General features: G+C 38.9%; 1 protein-coding gene across 3 annotated transcripts in view; it reads left to right on the top strand.

The window, feature by feature from the left end:
* The window catches only part of LOC106083231 (partitioning defective 3 homolog), a 236,043-nt gene that overhangs the window by 208,504 nt on the left and 9,040 nt on the right, over nucleotides 1-18,499 (top strand). For all 3 annotated transcript variants that reach the window (XM_013246138.2, XM_013246139.2, XM_013246137.2), the window contains 4 exons: nucleotides 5,186-6,697; nucleotides 6,775-6,981; nucleotides 17,600-18,141; nucleotides 18,204-18,485. In XM_013246138.2, the coding sequence (XP_013101592.2) occupies nucleotides 5,186-6,697; nucleotides 6,775-6,981; nucleotides 17,600-18,141; nucleotides 18,204-18,485 (2,543 nt within the window). The remainder of the gene's footprint in view (nucleotides 1-5,185; nucleotides 6,698-6,774; nucleotides 6,982-17,599; nucleotides 18,142-18,203; nucleotides 18,486-18,499) is intronic.

The raw sequence follows: 18,499 nt of genomic DNA, 5'->3' as shown, positions 1-18,499 counted from the left end.
ATCAGGTTATGGACCGATTTCAACCATACCCAGCACAATTGTTGGAAGTCATAATAAAACATATCATGCAAAATTTCAGCCAAATTGTGCCCTATAGTGGTTAAAGAAGTCAAGATCCAAGATCGGTTTATATGACAGCTACACCAGATTATGAACCGATTTGATTCATACATAACACAGTTGTTGCAAGTGATACCAAAACACTACGTGCAAAATTTCAGACAAATCGGACTAGGTCGGTTGGGATTGTAAATAGACCCAATCGGTACATGTTTTGATATAGCTGCCATATAAAGCGATCTGGGACCTTGACTTCTTGAGCATCTAGAGAGCGCAATTCGCAACCAATTTGGCACAAATTGTGTACAACGGCTTCTCCCATGGCTTTCAACATACGTGTGCAATATGGTCTGAATCGAACTATAGCTTGATACATCTCCCATATAAACCGATCTCCCGATTTTGCTTCTTGAGCCCCGAATCGGACTAAAACTTGATATAGCTCCTCCTCCTCCGTCCTTATTCATTATTCTTTGTTTGCCTAAAAAGAGATACTGTGCAAAGAACTCGACAGATGCGATCCATGGTGGAGGGTATATAAAATATATATATCCTCAAGGAGGGACGGACCCTCCCCCATACCTCAATTTTCAAAAACGCCAGATCTCGGAGATGCGTGCACCGATTTAAGCGAAATCGAATGCCACCTTATGGTACCCCAAAAACACGAAATTGGTTAAAACATGTTGGGTCTAATAACCTGGGGGGACGCCCCATCCCAAAACCCATGCGGACGGACATGTGTATCGAATGGGACAATATGGGTATCAAATGAAAGGTATTTCAAAGTAGAATACAAATCTGACATAAAAATGTGTTACTTGGTATCTGAGAGGCCTCCCCACCCACCACCCCAACACCCCCTCGCACGGACATGTTTACCAATTGAGACAATATGGGTTTCAAACGAAAGGTATTTATGAGTAGAGTACGAACTTGGTATACAAATATCGCCCAAAGTGTTCGCGGTGGTCCCCCACCCACAAAAAAACCCCAAAAGGACTCTTTCACGGCTTTGAGCAATGTGGGTATCAAATCAAAGGTTTTTAAAAGTGGAGTACAAATGTGACATACAAATTTATTCCTTGGCACCCCAAAAACACGAAATTGGTTTAAAATTTTCGGTCAAATAACCTGGGGGGACGCCCTATCCCAAACCCCACGCGGACGGACATGCTTATCGATTGGGACAATATTAGTATCAAATGAAAGGTATTTCAAAGTAGAGTACAAATCTGACATAAAAATGTATTACTTGGTGTCTTAGGGGCCTCCCCACCCCTCAAAAACCCCCAGAAGGACATATTTACCGATTGGGCCAATATGGGACTTACAAGAAAGGTATTTCTCAGTTAAATACGAAAAATTGCATCACACCAAAAGGTTTCGAACAAACCAACCATAAAATTTCCCCCCTCTTTATTAGAAATACACGAAAGAATCTGGACAATTTCAAGCTGAGTAATTTTCAACAAATTAAACACATATTTGATATGGTTTTTAACGTTTGTTTACTTCTTAGGCTTTGAGGGTATTTTTTTTTTTTTGGAAACAATTATAGGACAAAGACTCTAAAGTCAAAATTTCAACAAGTGTATGTAAACTTTTAATTTTGAGTGCAGGAAAATCAGTCATTCCGCTAGGCATTGGGTTCAAGTTGATTCACCTTTGGCCGGCCATAATTGCCATGAATCACTCCCCATTCACAAACTTCAATTTGAGTAATTTTGGTTTTTGTTTTTTTTTTTTGTTTTTGGAAAACAATTTTTCAAATTACTTGCAAGAGATGGAGTTTTTGTGTGAAAAATCGAAAATGTTGTGGTACTTTGTATGGTGGTGATTCATATTTAGCAGTTCAAATTTTAACATCTGGAGAAAATTGTAACGAAATTTTTAGAATTGAAATTTTGAAAAATGTTCTAAAATCTTCTCTTTTTGATAAAATTTTCTGTAGAAATAATAATTTTGCCAAACATTTTCATAAAAAACGTTTAAAAAAAAAACATTAAAAAAATGTTTTTTATGAAAATTGTTGCCAAAATTTTATCAAAAATGAAAATTTTTTCAAAATTTCAATAGTAAATTTTTCAAAATTTCAATAGAAAATTTTTCAAAATTTCAATAGAAAATTTTCACAATTTCAATAGAAAATTTTTCACAATTTCAATAGAAAATTTTTCACAATTTCAATAGAAAATTTTTCACAATTTCAATAGAAAATTTTTCAAAATTTAGTTTTCTATAGAAAATTTATACAAATTTTATCTCTGTAGAAAAATTATGAAAAAAATTATAAAAATTAAAAAAAATTTATTTCTATAGAAAATGTTTAAAATTTTAGAAAATTTAAAAAAAATTATTTCTTAAAAAAATATTTTCAATATCTTAATTCTGTAGAAAATTTTTACTTTAAAAACAAGTAAAAAAGCGTTAAGTTCGGCCGGGCCGAACTTTGGATACCCACCACCTCGGGTATATATGTAAACCACCTTTCATCATAATCCGATGAAAAATGCATAATTCATGACCCCATATTAGTCTTTTTGGTAGCTATATCCAAATATAGACCGATCTGAACCATATACGACACGGATGTCAAAAAGCCTAACACAACTCACTGTCCCAAATTTCGGCGAAATCCCACAATAAAAGCTCCTTTTATGGGTCCAAGACCTAAAATCGAGAGATCGGTATGTATGGCAGCTATATTCAAATCTGGACCGATCTGGGCCAAATTGAAGAAGGATGTCGAAGGCCCTAACACAATTCACTGTCCCAAATTTTGGCGACATCGGACAATAAATGGGTCTAATACTTAAAATCGAGACATCGATCTATACGGCAGCTATATCCAAATCTGGACCGATCTGAGCCAAATTGAAGAAGGATATCGGAGGGCCTAACACAACTCACTGTCCTAAATTTTGAAGAACCGATCTGGGCCAAATTGCAGAAGGATGTCGAAGGGCCTAACACAACTCACTGTCCCAAATTTTGGCGACATCGAACAATAAATGGGTCTTTTATGGGCCCAAGACCTATAATCGAGAGATCAGTCTATATGGCAGCTATATTCAAATCTGGACCGATCTGGACGAAATTGAAGAAGGATGTCGAAGGCCCTAACACAACTCACTGTCCTAAATCTTGAAGAAATCTGACAATAAATGTGCCCTTTATGGACCATAAATCAAGATATCGGTTTATATGGCAGCTATTGGGTTGCCCAAAAAGTAATTGCGGATTTTTCATATAGTCGGCGTTGACAAATTTTTTCACAGGTTGTGACTCTGTAACTGCATTCTTTCTTCTGTCACTTATCAGCTGTTACTTTTAGCTTGCTTTAGAAAAAAAGTGTAAAAAAGTATATTTGATTAAAGTTCATTTTAAGTTTTATTAAAAATGCATTTACTTCCTTTTAAAAAATCCGCAATTACTTTTTGGGCAACCCAATATATCCAAATCTGGATCAAATTTTGGCGAAATTGAGCAATAAATGCGCCTTTTATGGGGCCAAGACGTTAAATCGAGATATCGGTCCATATGGTAACTATATCCAAATCTGAACGGATCTGGGCCAAATTGAAAAGGGATGGCAAATGGTCTAGCACAACTCACTGTCCCAAATTTCCGCGAAATCGGGCAATAAATGCGCCTTTTATGGGCCCAAGACCTTAAAACGGCAATTCGGTCTATATGGCAGCTATATCCAAATCTGACCCGACTGGGCCAAATTAAAGAGGAATGTCGAAGGGCCTAACACAACTCACTGTTTCAAATTGTTCAGCAAAATCAGAAATTTCAGCAAAATTTGGTATCACTTCCAACAACTGTGCTGCTGCCATATAAACCGACCTTGGGTCTTGACATCTAGAGCTTCTAGCGGATGCAATTTTTATCCGATTTGGCTGAAATTTCGCATGAAGTGTTCTAGTATGACTCCTAACCTAACAACTGTGCCAAGTATAGTCTAAATCAGTCCATAACCTGATATAACCGCCATATCAGCCGATCTCCCGATTAGACTTCTTGAGTCTCTAGAAGGCGGAATTTCTATCCGATTTGGTTGAAATTTAGCATGACGTGTTTCGTTATGACTTCCAAAAACTATGCTAGGAATGGTTCAAATCGGTCAATAACCTGATATAGCTGCCATATAAGCCGATCTTGGGTCTTGACTTCTTGAGCTTCTAGAGGGCGCAAGTCCTATCCGATTTGACTGAAATTTTGTGTCAGGCGTTTTGTTATGAGTTCCAAAAAAAAATCGCTAAGTATGGTCAAAATCGGTTCATAACTTGATATAGCTGCCATACATGCCGATCTTGGATCTTGACTTTTGAAGCCTCTAGAGGTCGCAATTCTTATCCGATTTGGCTGAAATTGTGTGTCAGGTGTTTTGTTATAGCTTCCAGCAACTGTGCTAAATATGGTTCAAATCGGTCCATAACCTTATATAGTTGCCATATAAACCGATCTGGGATCTTGAGCCTCTAGAGGGCCCAATTATCCGATTTGGCTGTAATTTTGTACAACGGCTTCTCCCTGGACCTTCAACAAACTTGTCAAATATGGTCTGAATCGGTCTATAGCCTGATACAGCTCCCCTATAAACTGATATCCATATTTACTTCTTGACCCCCTAAAGGGGGCTCTTTTTCTTTTCTTTATGAAATTGTTGCGTATTATTGTTTCTGCCAATATTTTTTTTTTCAAAATTTAAAAAAAAATTTTGAAAATCTGATTTCCATGGAATATTTTTGAAAACTTATTTTTTTATTTATGCTGACTTCAATGCTCTTTACAATCCAAACTTTATACGTTGTCAAAGTAGTTGGCCATTCCAGTCTCTAATTGATATTCTAGCCCTAACCTACAACGCATGCCATACCCAAAGCGATGGGGTTAACTTCCTTCATAGCACTCAAAAAGCCCAGGCCTGCCTAGCCAGCTAGGCATATGAAGTTTTAAAAACCAAGTCACGTGCAACTGTTGTCGCCTTACCATTAAAACACAACAACAACAAACAATTTATTATTGTATAATTCTCCTCCCTAGAATAGTAGCTCATAAATAATTCAAATTAGTTACTAATTCTGTTCTTGTCTTCTCCGCTTTTCCTTTGCAGGATCCCGATGCCTGGGTTTCAGTGCATCATTTACAAACACAATGCGGCATATTGGATCCCGACGACTGTGTACGCGATGTAGCCGATGATCGTGAATATATACATGCCAGCTTTGAAGATTCTGGACCGGATCCAGGTGTACCACAGGGTGGTGGCGATGGTGCCTCGGGCAGTTCTTCGGTGGGCACAGGATCGCCGGATATCTTTCGGGATCCCACCAATACAGATGCACCCACAAATGGTGGTCACATAGATAATTCGACACCTCATATTGAGGTGACAAGTACCACTTCGTGTCCTATGACTGGCTTGGGCCTACAAGTGAGGCGCAGCAGTGATCCCAATATACTGGCCTCCCTTAAGGCGGCAGAAAATGGCAATAAACGTTGGTCAGCAGCAGCACCCCATTGTGGCGGGGATTCTCCCGAGCGAATACTAATGGAGAAATCCGGTTACTTACCACCCCAATGGGAGGAAGAGGATGATGGGCATCATCAGGCCCAACAAGTGCCCCAGCAACAGCCTTTTGCCCGTTCCGGCCGTTTATCTATGCAATTTTTGGGTGATGGCACCGGCTACAAATGGATAGAGGCTGCCGAGAAATTGCAACAAAATTCACACCATCATCCACAGCAAACGCCGCAACACCAACAACACTCCCAGTCTCCGCAGGCACAAACGAATTTCTTCACCAGCAAATCCCTGCCCCGAGAGAGCACACGCAAGGAACCCTTGGGCCAGGCGTATGAATCCATACGTGAAAAGGATGGCGAAATGCTCTTACTCATCAATGAGTATGGCAGTCCTTTGGGCCTGACGGCCATACCCGACAATGAACATGGTGGAGGTTTGCTTGTGCAACATGTTGAGCCTGGCAGTCGCGCTGAGCGTGGCCGTTTGCGCAAGGGGGATCGTATACTGGAAATCAATGGCACTAAACTCATAGGTCTAACCGAGCTTAAAGTTCAGGAGTATTTGCGCAAAGCTTTGGAAGCTTCGGAACTTAGGGTGCGTGTAATACGAGGCAATGCCTCCTCGAAAGAAGCCAAATATCGTCGACGCGACTCCAAGGTGGCAGAAATGATAGAGGCCGAAGAGAAAATGGCCACCGGCCTGGAGAGTAAGGTGGCCACAGTGTCGCCTACAAGAAAACCAAATACAGCACCAGTGGGTGCCTCACTGCAAGTGGCCAATACCCGAAAATTGGGTAGAAAAATTGAAATTATTCTTAAGAAGGGCCAAAATGGTCTGGGATTTACCATAACCACACGCGATAACCCGGCCGGGGGACATTGTCCCATTTACATTAAAAATATTTTGCCTCGAGGAGCAGCAATTGAAGATGGTAGACTAAGACCTGGCGATCGTTTGTTGGAAGTCGATGGTATACTGATGACTGGAAAAACACAAACCGATGTGGTGTCCATATTGAGAGCTACACAACCAGGAGCAACTGTTAGACTGATGGTATCCAGGCAACATGATTTGGCAGAGCCAGAGGAAAGGGAGATTGTAAGTTTTGGTGGAAGAGAAGGAGAGAGAAGAGAAAAGAGAGAAAAACGCATAAATTTATTTTATTTCTTTTTTAGAATTTTGAAAACAAGGAAAATGAGTTTGATTCTCCCCCCAAACCCCCAGCCCCAGTTCTACCAGCCTCCATGCAAACCCCTCAACATGAGGTCAAGAAATCCCAAAGTGCCCGTTCCCTATTCGAGCAACATCAACAGCAGCAACATCATAATCTCAATGAATCCCAACATTTCATTGATGCCGGCAGTGAATCGGCAGCTTCAAGTGTGAGTTATCTCAAATGTTCAATGATCAAAATTTTACTTCAGTAAAACTTTTGTCAACATTTTTTCTATAAACAATTTTGTCAAACATTTTTTCTATAGAAAATTTTGTCAAAAATTTTTTCTATAGAAAATTTTGTCAAAAATTTTTTCTATAGAAAATTTTGTCAAATTTTTTTTCTATAGAAAATTTTTCAAAAATTTTTTCTATAGAAAATTTTGTCAAAAATTTTTTCTACGGAAAATTTTGTCAAAATTGTTTCTATAGAAAATTTTGTCAAAATTGTTTCTATAGAAAATGTTGCGTTGTTGGAGAAAGTTCGGTCCAAATTTTGTCAATTTTGTCAAACATTTTTTCTATAGAAAATTTTGTCAAAAATTTTTTCTATAGAAAATTTTGTCAACAATTTTTTCTATAGAAAATTTTGTCAAATTTTTTTTCTATAGAAAATTTTTCAAAAATTTTTTCTATAGAAAATTTTGTCAAAAATTTTTTCTACGGAAAATTTTGTCAAAATTGTTTCTATAGAAAATTTTGTCAAAATTGTTTCTATAGAAAATGTTGCGTTGTTGGAGAAAGTTCGGTCCAAATTTTTTCTATAGAAAATTTTGTAAATTTTTTTCTACAGAAAATGTTGTTAAAATTTTTCTATAGAAAACTTTGTCACAATTTTTTCTATGGAAAATTTTTTCTGTAGAAAATTTTGTCAAAATTTTTTCCATAGAAAATTTTGTCAACATTTTTTCTATAGAAAATTTTGTTAACATTTTTTCTATAGCAAATTTTGTCAAAATATTTTGTTTATGTGTGCGGGAGTGCACTTCGATCTGTGGGAAGATGGTGTATTGATTGAGTCCACTGCAAAAGTCAGAAGTAACACTTCACTAATGGCTTTGCATCTTCGTAAGAATGGTTGGAGAATATGTTCCCAGTGAACATATGAAAACAAAAGGAATGAGAAAAAGCAGTGGAGTTAGGATTGAACAAATATGCTTGGATTTTATTGAGGGGGAATACGTCTTACCAGTATGAAGATGAACAGCGAATGAGACAGAAGGCCTCAGATTTTTTTGCGGAAATATCAATTTTGATGGGTTACTAATCGCGGCGAAAAAATACGTCATTTGATGAAACGTCAAAACAAGATTGTAAATAATCCAATATGGTTATCTGGGGATTTTCGATAAACAAATTGGGAATGTAGTTTGACCGTAAAATATGTAGGGGTTTTGGATGTAAACATTCCGCCCCCCTTGCAGTATTACTGCAACAAATAGTTCGTACCACATCAGAATTGATTTTCCGTTTACAATTCATGTTAATTTAGTATTAAAAAATATAATTTCTACAAATAATTTTCAAATTAATTCGCTAGGTTAGGAAAGTTATATAATTCATTGTACTCTTAAGGTTATAAATACTTCTTTGTATTTTCAATTGAAAATAGAAACTAGATTTGTATTTTTATAATAATTTTAAAATTATGTACGTATATTGAAGTGTTGGTGTTAGGTTACATTTGCTTAAGTGTTCAGTTTGCTATTTAGAGTGAGTTCAGTTTTGTTGGATTTCAGTTGATGCGAGTAATAATTCAAAGTGCAAGGTAAAAACTACATTGGGCAACTGCCATAGATGGTCCATCCAAACATAGTATTCTGGGCAGTTGGCAGACCAGAATGGTTGGAAATGCCTTCTCTTATCACTAAAGAGTATATGTCGATACCAAGTATTACATCTATGGGGCCTGGTTTGTAGAATGAAGCGTCTGCAAGCATTATATTGGTGTATTTGGCCTTTATGGATTTTGAAAGCAATTTGCCGGGTGTGCGCACGGAAATTCTATTAGTTACGCGGAGTGTAACCTCGATTCGTATGTCTGGATCGTACACGGATGCCAAAACAATTGGGCAAATTGTCTCTTCGTTTAGAGTAAGCGTTGTAAGTCCCAATTGGCGCACTAAACTTGAAGATATGCGGCTATATTGGGATCCAGTATCAAGCAAACAACGTACTCTGCATTTTCCTTTGTTACCTTCGATTTCCACAACCACGGTTGGGAGTAGCGTAACTGTATTCTGCTTTAGGATAGCAGATAAAGAAGCATTGGAAGATTTATTTTCACACGATTTCGACCTTGCAGTTGGCTTCAAATTTGGATTTGAATCCGGATTTAGTATTGGATTCGGGTTTGGCTTTGGATGTGAATTTGGAGTTTTTGAGCTTCGGGATTTATTTTTGGACTGTTTTTGTTGTGTAGAATGAGGCCGTCCTTTTTGGCTCCGAGTTTGTTGTTGTGCCTTGTGCATATGAAGTAGGCTGTGATGGTTTTTTTGGCAGTACCGGCAACCAGTCGTTGTAAAACAAGAACCTTGGGAGTGCGAATGTGCCAAGCAGTTCTTACAGTAGCCGAATTTGTTTACCAGTTGAAGCCGTCTAATAGGTTCCATTTCCAAGAACTTTTTACATTTTCGGAGTGGATGGGTCCATCTACACAATCTGCATACATATTGCCCGGGCTTCTTACTATTTGGTTTACTGGCCTTTTGGTTACCACGCATTTTTTTTTGCTAGGATTGAATGTAGTTTTAGTACCAATTAGATTTTAATCAAAGGATTAAAGTGTTAAAAGGTGGATTCGTTAGGAAGAACGACTAACTTTGTGATCGGCCTTGTTATTTTACCTTTCTCGGTAATAATCTCGGCGACACGGACTCGACCATCTGAGCCTGGACACACTTTCGAGATTCTACCCAATCGCCAACAATTTGGGGGCAAATTTTCTTCTCGAACTACAACCAACGAATTTTCTTCCAAGTTCGCAGTGGGATTTTTCCACTTGTGGCGCTTGTGGAGCTCTTTCAGGTATTCGTCCTTCCATCGAATACAAAAATGTTGGTGCATAATTTTTAATCGTTGCCATCGATTCACGAGGGATACTGAGACATTTTTCATATTTGGATCAATAGGCGTTAAAATCGGAGCCCCAATCAAGAAATGACCAGGTGTTAGGGCCGATAAATCGGATGATTCTTGAGATATAGGGCAAAGTGGGCGTGAGTTCAAACAAGCCTCAATTTTAGACAGTAAAGTTTGAAACTCTTCAAAGGTGTGTTTGGAATTCGCCGCCACCTTTCGGAAATGGGACTTAAAACTTTTTACCCCTGCCTCCCAAAGCCCACCCATATGTGGGGCTCCAGGAGGGATAAAATGCCATGCTATACCCTGGTGAGCATATTTGGACTCAAGTAACTGCTGGGATGATTGGAGGAAATCTCTTGCCAAGACCTTGGACGCACCAACGAAGTTAGTGCCATTGTCGGAATAGAGATGGAGAGGACATCCACGCCGTGAAGCAAATCTAGTAAAAGCCGCCAAAAACGTGTTGGTGGACAGATCTGATGTGGGTTCCAAATGAATGGCCTTGGTCGCAAAACACACAAAGACACATACATAGCCTTTGGTGATGCGATAGCACCGGCCGGAATAATTCTTTATATCGAATGGCCCAGTGAAATCCAGACCAGTGTGAGTAAAAGGCCTGAAAATTTCAGTTCTTTCTGGAGGCAGTGCGGACATCATTTGTCGCTGACACCGTTGCTTATAAAGGATGCACGGTTTACATCTGTTAATAATCGTCTTAATCAAATTTTTAACTTTGATTATCCAAAATTGCATACGAAGCAAACGGAGAACCAGTTGGTTGCCACCATGAATGGAAATCTCATGGGTGAATTTAACCAGGAGACGAGATAACTGGCTACTATACGGAAGTATAACCGGATGTCTTTCATTATACGACAAGACCGGAGATGATGTCAGCCTCCCACATATCCTCATAACACCTTCATCATCCAGGAATGGATTTAAACTTAATAATGAGCTTTTGGAGGCAATAGTTTTCTTCGCAGACAGTGCCAAATATTCGTCGGGAAAGTAAGCTTTCTGAGTCATGGAGAGAAGGCGGTTCTGCACCATCAAAACCTCTGATGGTGAAATTGTTGCCCTATGCCTCTGGTGCTTAGATCGGTATTTTGGATGCGTGCTGTGGAAAAACCGATATATGTATGCAATAACCCGAATGGCTCTTGAAAAAGAGGAAAACCTTTCCAGGATGTCGTCAAAATCACGAAAATAGGAAAAATGGACCTTCACAGTCTTCCTTTCAAGCTCAATAGGCTCGCTTGAACACTCGCTGAGCTTTGGCCAAGCATGCTTGGGGCTACTTAGCCACGATGGTCCATGCCACCATAGGTTGTTATTCAGAAGTTCAGTCGGATATATACCCCGACTGGCCAAATCAGCTGGATTAAAGTCAGACCTTACATGATGCCATTTAGAAACATCAATAACCTGGGTGATCCTTGATACCCGATTGGCCACGAACGTCGACCAAAAACAAGGAGGTTTACTAAGCCAAGACAGGACAATAGTGGAGTCCGTCCAACAAAACACTGAATAATCCTGGATATGTAATTGAGGAAGTAGGTGGTCAAGCATTTCAGCAAGTAAAGTTGCCCCACACAATTCCAATCGTGGAATCGAAAGTGTCTTCAATGGTGCAACTTTAGTCTTACATGAAACCAAATGGACGGATGTTGACCCCCTCTTACTGACCCGAACGTAGAGTGCAGCCGCGTATGCCTTCTCTGAGGCGTCACTGAAACCATGAAACTGGATATCACAATCTGGGCTATACTCAAACCACCTTGGCACGACAATGGAATTTATTGACGGATATGCAGACTGAAAACATCTCCAGCCAGACAATGATTGTGGGGAAACTTCCTCGTCCCACTTTGTACCTTCGGTCCAAATAGTCTGCATAATCATTTTCGCTATAACAATGCATGGGGCCAACCAACCGGCAGGGTCAAAGAGTTTGGAGATTTGCGATAAAATTTCCCTTTTCGTAAATTTGCAATTGTCGGGAAATGGTGAAGTAGAAAAGTAAAATGAATCAGAAGATGCATTCCAGCGAATGCCTAAAGTTTTAGCAGTACTTCGGTCATCTAAATTCAAAAAGTCCTCGGAAAGCAGTTGGTCAGTAGAAAGGTCGGAAAGGACCATCTTGGAATTAGATGCCCACTTCCTCATTGAAAAACCAGCGGACATCAAAGCTCTAATAAGCTGATTTCTCGACTCAATCGCATCCTCAATTGTGTGGGCACCTGCGAGAGCATCGTCCACATACATCGAATCCCGTAATATATGGGCTGCTAATGGAAATGACTCTTTCACATCGTCAGCCAACTGCAGGATAGTCCTTATGGCAAGGAAGGGGGCACAATTGACTCCGAAAGTCACCGTATCGAGTTCGTAGTCAGAAATACTTCCATTAGGGTCTATACGGTGAAGAATTCTTTGGAAAACTCTATGTTCCGGACGTATTAGTATCTGCCGATACATTTTCGTTATGTCCCCGTTGAATACATAACGGAAAAATCTCCACCTAAGAATGAGCACGACAAGGTCATTCTGTAAAACAGGGCCAGCATATAAAACATCGTTTAAACTGACACCATTGGATGAGGGGGAAGAGGCATTGAATACCACCCTCACTTTTGTCGTAGTGCTCTCGGGCTTTACAACGGCGTGATGGGGTAAATAATAATAATCGCAAGAGTGTACATCTTTAGGGGCAGAAACCCTGGACATGTGCTTTAAGGACGTATATTCCTCAAGCACTTTGTCATACTCGGACTTGAAAACTGGATTTCGGAGAAGACGTGCCTCATTCCTTATGAACTGTGCCATCGCACAGTTTCTAGAGTGACCGATGTTAACATCCTCCGGAAAACCCTCCCTAAATGGAAGTGAAACCATATATCGGCCCTCTTTATCCCTTGTAGTAGTCGCTGCATACAAATCCTCACAATACTGATCTGAACGAGATAAAAACGTCTTCCTTGGAAGGTCTTCCACCTCCCAAAAACGGGAAATCAGTGATTCTAGAGCAACTTCACAAAAATAAGACACAACTCTAGGAGATGAAGGAATGGATTCAGAAGGAATTGGACCTGTAAGGATCCATCCAAATACAGTTTCCTGTGCAAGCAACGATCCACAGACTTCTCGTCTAATGCCCGAGAGCATTATAAATGGAAGAATGTCCCCACCTAGAAGAAGATCAATTTTGGAACTTTCATAAAACCGGGGGTCTGCAAAAGGAATGTCGGGCAAATCGACTAATGAGTTCGGATGAAAGGTTCTCGATGGCAGGCTTCCTGACAAATGTGGTACCACCAGTGCTGAAGCCCAGACCTCAAAATTCGGATCCACTATTGAATTTAACTTGAAACGGCATTCCTTCTGAACGGAGGCGGAAATTGTATTATTTAACCCCGAAATACTCGCACTCATACGTTTGAACGGCAATTTAAGCTGATTGAACAACTTCTCGGAAATGAAGGTACCCTCAGAACCTGAATCAACTAGTGCTCTTGCCAGATAATCCAAACCATTATGACAAATCTTCACCATAGCCGTGCCCAACAGAACCCCTTTGGAATGACTTGAAAAGCATGTCTGTATTAAACCACCTCCGGAATTAGTGGACTGTAGAGTACAGGAATTTGGTATCGGAGATGTGACAGAACTGGAAGTGGTATGAGCGTTCGTATCGGGCTGGCCCTGGGTCGAAGGCGTCTGTTCTCGGTGTAGTAAAGAATTGTGGCGTTTGTTGCACTTCAGACAAGAAAACTTACTCGAACAGTGTCTCACGGAATGGGATTTGGAAAAACAATTTAGGCATAGACTCAATCTCTTAATTTCCGCCAACCTCTGATTCACACTCATTTGCAAAAACTTAGGACACTTTCGAATAACGTGAACCTCATTAGGGCACAGTTTGCAGTTGGACTCAGAAACTTTATTCTGAAAAGCCCTTATGTTCTTGCCCCCGGACTTCGGGCATGACCTCTGCCCCGTATTAGAGCCAGTCGACATCGTGTCCTTTTTACGGATTTCGGACACAGATTCTAAGGTCCTATGTCGATTTGTCAGAAATGTATCGAAGACAGACCATTTCGGAATTAAAGTTTTGTCCTCCAATGTCTGTTCCCATAAAGTAAGGGTCACGTCAGGAAGACGACTGGAGCATATATAAATGAAAATGGGGTCCCAACTGTCAACATCAATGTCATAAAGCTTCAACATGGAGATGCAAGCATTTATGTCTCGCTGAAGAGACTTAAGTGCGCCGGCAGATTCTGAATGAATGGAAGAAATATTAAAAAGTGCCTTCAGTTGAGTGTTGACAAGAACCCGTTTGTTCTCGTACCGTGAACAAAGACTTCTCCAAGCCAAGGCAAAATTCTCCTGAGTCAAAGGGAATTTCCTCACTATCTCATTGGCCTCTCCCTTCGTCCTTTGAGTCAGATGAAATAGCTTCTCCACCGGACTAAGACGAGAATTCCGAATACAGACCGCCGTAAACATGTCCCGGAATGTGGGCCATGTGGGATAATCGCCACCGAATGTAGGAATTTCACATGGTGGGAGTTTAAATCCCTGAGGTTGATTCGAAGCCGTTGTAGAAATGGGTTGGGAGAGCTGTTGAAGCACCTCCCCTAAATGTTCAACGCATCGACAATAAGTTGAGAAAGCACTTCTAAACTTTGACTTGACCATTTCAACCTCAGAAGCCTTCTCGTCATTTCCCCCAAAAGGCATCTCATCCCCAACTGCCTCCTCTTCCAAATCGCCAAGGCATTGCTCGTAAACTGGCTTCAGCCTATCCCAAATTTCCTTGACTTCCTCCTTGTGCGTCTCAACAGCATAACATGAGGACAACTTGGTATGCTTATCATTAAGGAGTGCCTCAAATTCGACAAGCCTGTCAGACAATCGGATGAACTTATCCAAGGACATGATCGTATCTACATTCGATTGCCTTTATACAATCTCAAAAGCACCGTGGGAAGGCAGTAGATAAAAAAAATGTGGGGAAATGCACAGCAAACCAAAAATCGACTAGGTCGAATAATTCTGTTCCTTAACAGGAAGTCTCTATTCAAACAGATTTCGCCCGTAGACAAAATATAGAATTAATTCCTGTTAATCAAACAAAGCGTAAAATGTACCTTCGAAACACAAAAGTATCTAGTCACACTGAAAAACCAAGAAAAAGAATATTCAACCACAAATGGATCCCAACAGAGATTCAAAAACATAAGTCATAGATACATCGCTAGGCTAAACTGCACTAGTGACGTCATGAATCAGCTGTAGCCTTATTCAAAACTGTTGGGGGTCAATAACCTCGAAAGAAGAAAGAAGGAATGGAGAACGGAGAACCGAAATATTTATAACTCAAGAGAGGAAATCAACCACTGCGCAGACTCCAATAAATACAGGCACCAGTGATGAAAATCAGATTGGCTCCAAACATAGAAGAGAAAATTGTACCCACAAGCGAACTTATTAGTACACAGCGCATGGGAGTAGTGTAGTCATAAAATAACTTGTTTGTACCCCTATGATACAATCGTATGACAAGTTATGATCACTGACAAAATGAAATGAAGCTTCTATGTGGAAAGATCACTTGTAAGAGAGTGCAATGGTTTGAGTGATAGAGAATAGGAGTGGTAATTAGAAAAAAAAGAGTTGACTTAGGGACAATGGGAATGAACAGAAGATATCGTAAATGACTGGATGATCTCAAATAACAACAAATAGCTGAAAATCAAAATAAGCATACATTCACTGCAAGAGAAATAACCACAGAGCACAATGAAATCCCATATCATCTTTGGCTACTGTGCATTCATGGGTATATCAACTGCAAAGTAGGAAGCGCGCACTGAACATACACCACCGATTTTACTTTGCCTCATGCACATGGATATTGAAAGAATTTTTTCTTTACTTCATTTATGGAATGTTTGTATTTTTGGATTTAAAAACACACGACTCACCAATGCTTTGTCCATGAAGGGCCCATGCCTTATGATCCAATTAATCCAATATTTCAGGCAATGCTTGTAAACGAAGTCTTGGTGATTATTTTGTCACATTAATAAGTGTATTTTCCATAGTGACCAAACAAATGTATGATCTCCCAGTTTGGCTTATATAAATTCTGTATGCGGACTAATTAATTTATTTTCTTCTTATAGCACAATTTATAAATTTGACACGTGGTTAAATGCGCTTTTGACTGTAGCTTATTCTGTGTCAATCCTCACTCTATAGCACCTCAATAACAAATAGCTAGAACACAAAAGGCAATGTAACACTAACCTGTTTTTATCGGGATGACAAGAACTGGAACTTCTGGAATTGAAACTTCTGAGAGTGCCTGCTCCAAGAGGTCGTAGGTATCCGGTTCGAAGGACCAAAATGTTTATGTGTGCGGGAGTGCACTTCGATCTGTGGGAAGATGGTGTATTGATTGAGTCCACTGCAAAAGTCAGAAGTAACACTTCACTAATGGCTTTGCATCTTCGTAAGAATGGTTGGAGAATATGTTCCCAGTGAACATATGAAAACAAAAGGAATGAGAAAAAGCAGTGGAGTTAGGATTGAACAAATATGCTTGGATTTTATTGAGGGGGAATACGTCTTACCAGTATGAAGATGAACAGCGAATGAGACAGAAGGCCTCAGATTTTTTTGCGGAAATATCAATTTTGATGGGTTACTAATCGCGGCGAAAAAATACGTCATTTGATGAAACTTCAAAACAAGATTGTAAATAATCCAATATGGTTATCTGGGGATTTTCGATAAACAAATTGGGAATGTAGTTTGACCGTAAAATATGTAGGGGTTTTGGATGTAAACATATTTTCTATAGAAAATTTTGTCAAAATATTTTCTATAGAAAATTTTGTCAAAATATTTTCTATAGAAAATTTTGTCAAAATATTTTCTATAGAAAATTTTGTCAAAATATTTTCTATAGAAAATTTTGTCAAAATATTTTCTATAGAAAATTTTGTCAAAATATTTTCTATAGAAAATTTTGTCAAAATATTTTCTATAGAAAATTTTGTCAAAATATTTTCTATAGAAAATTTTGTCAAAATATTTTCTATAGAAAATTTTGTCAAAATATTTTCTATAGAAAATTTTGTCAAAATATTTTCTATTGAAAATTTTGTCAAAATATTTTCTATAGAAAATTTTGTCAAAATATTTTCTATAGAAATTTTTATCAAAATATTTTCTATAGAAAATTTTGTCAAAATATTTTAAATAGAAAATTTTGTCAAAATTTTTTCTATAGAAAATTTTGTCAAAATTTTTTCTTAAGAAAATTTTGTCAAAATTTTTTCTCTAGAAAATTTTGTCAACATTTTTTCTTTATAAAATTTTGTCAAAATTTTTTCTCTAGAAAATTTTGTCAACATTTTTTCTATAGAAAATTCTATCAAAATTTTTTCTATAGAAAATTTTTTCTACAGACAGCTTTGTCAAAAGTTTTTCTATAGAAAATTTGGTCAAAAAAATATTTTATAGACAATTTTGTCAATTTTTTCTCTAGAAAATTTTGTCAAAATTGTTCCTCTAGAAAATGTTATCAAAATGTTATCAATGGACAATGATTGTCCAAATTTTTTTTCTGGTTTCCTAATCAGTTTAATTCCTTTTTGTTTTTTGTTCTAACCCCCATAGGATAGCTTACAAGCTGGTGTTGCCTGGCGTTCCCGCGAAATGCTTACCTTCCACATACCCGTTCATGATACCGAAAAGGCTGGCCTTGGTGTTAGTGTCAAAGGCAAGACAAGTTCCAATTTGACGGGCTCCTCAAATGGCAGTTCCAATGGATCAATGAAAAACGATGGTGACTTGGGTATTTTTGTAAAAAGTGTCATACATGGTGGTGCTGCATCACGTGATGGCCGTTTACGCATGAATGACCAACTGGTTAGCATTAATGGTGTTAGCCTACTTGGCCAGAGTAATGCCGAGGCCATGGATACACTGAAACGTGCCATTGTCAATAATCCGGGTAAACATCCGGGAATGATTACCCTACAGGTTGCTCGAAAAATAACTCGTTCCTCCAGTTCGGGTGATATACTGGAGCATACCAACGAAAGCTCGAGTACCAGTGAGAATAGTGGAGCCACTGTCATCTATTTGAGCCCGGAGAAGAGAAATAGTGACATCAATCGTCATAATAATGGTGCTTCGGCAACAAACGATATGAATAGGTGAGAGTTGGAAGGGATTTGTGGGATTTTAAGGATTTCTAAATTTTGTATTTTTTTCTTAGATGGAGCAACCCCGTTTTAGATCGCCTAACTGGTGGTGCTTGCTCTGGAAATTCTACACAAAAAAGCCGTTCAAATGCTGCTGGCCCCTCGGCTGTCACTGTCTTGAGTAGCAGTGGCAAAACTCCTGGAGGTGGTGGTGGTGCCAATAGTGGTGTTCATGCTCTACGCAATGAGAGCTATTATATGGCCACAAATGATACTTGGTCACCAGCCATGCATCACACACAGAAGCATATCAATAATTCGGTATTGATAGAACATGATCCGGAACCCATATCACCGTAAGTAGAAATTC

The sequence above is a fragment of the Stomoxys calcitrans genome, chromosome 4 (assembly GCF_963082655.1).
Source record: "Stomoxys calcitrans chromosome 4, idStoCalc2.1, whole genome shotgun sequence".
NCBI classification, from domain to species: Eukaryota; Metazoa; Arthropoda; class Insecta; order Diptera; family Muscidae; genus Stomoxys; species Stomoxys calcitrans.
The sequence above is the reverse complement of the archived record's forward strand: the minus strand, read 5'-3'. Positions and strand labels throughout refer to the sequence as shown.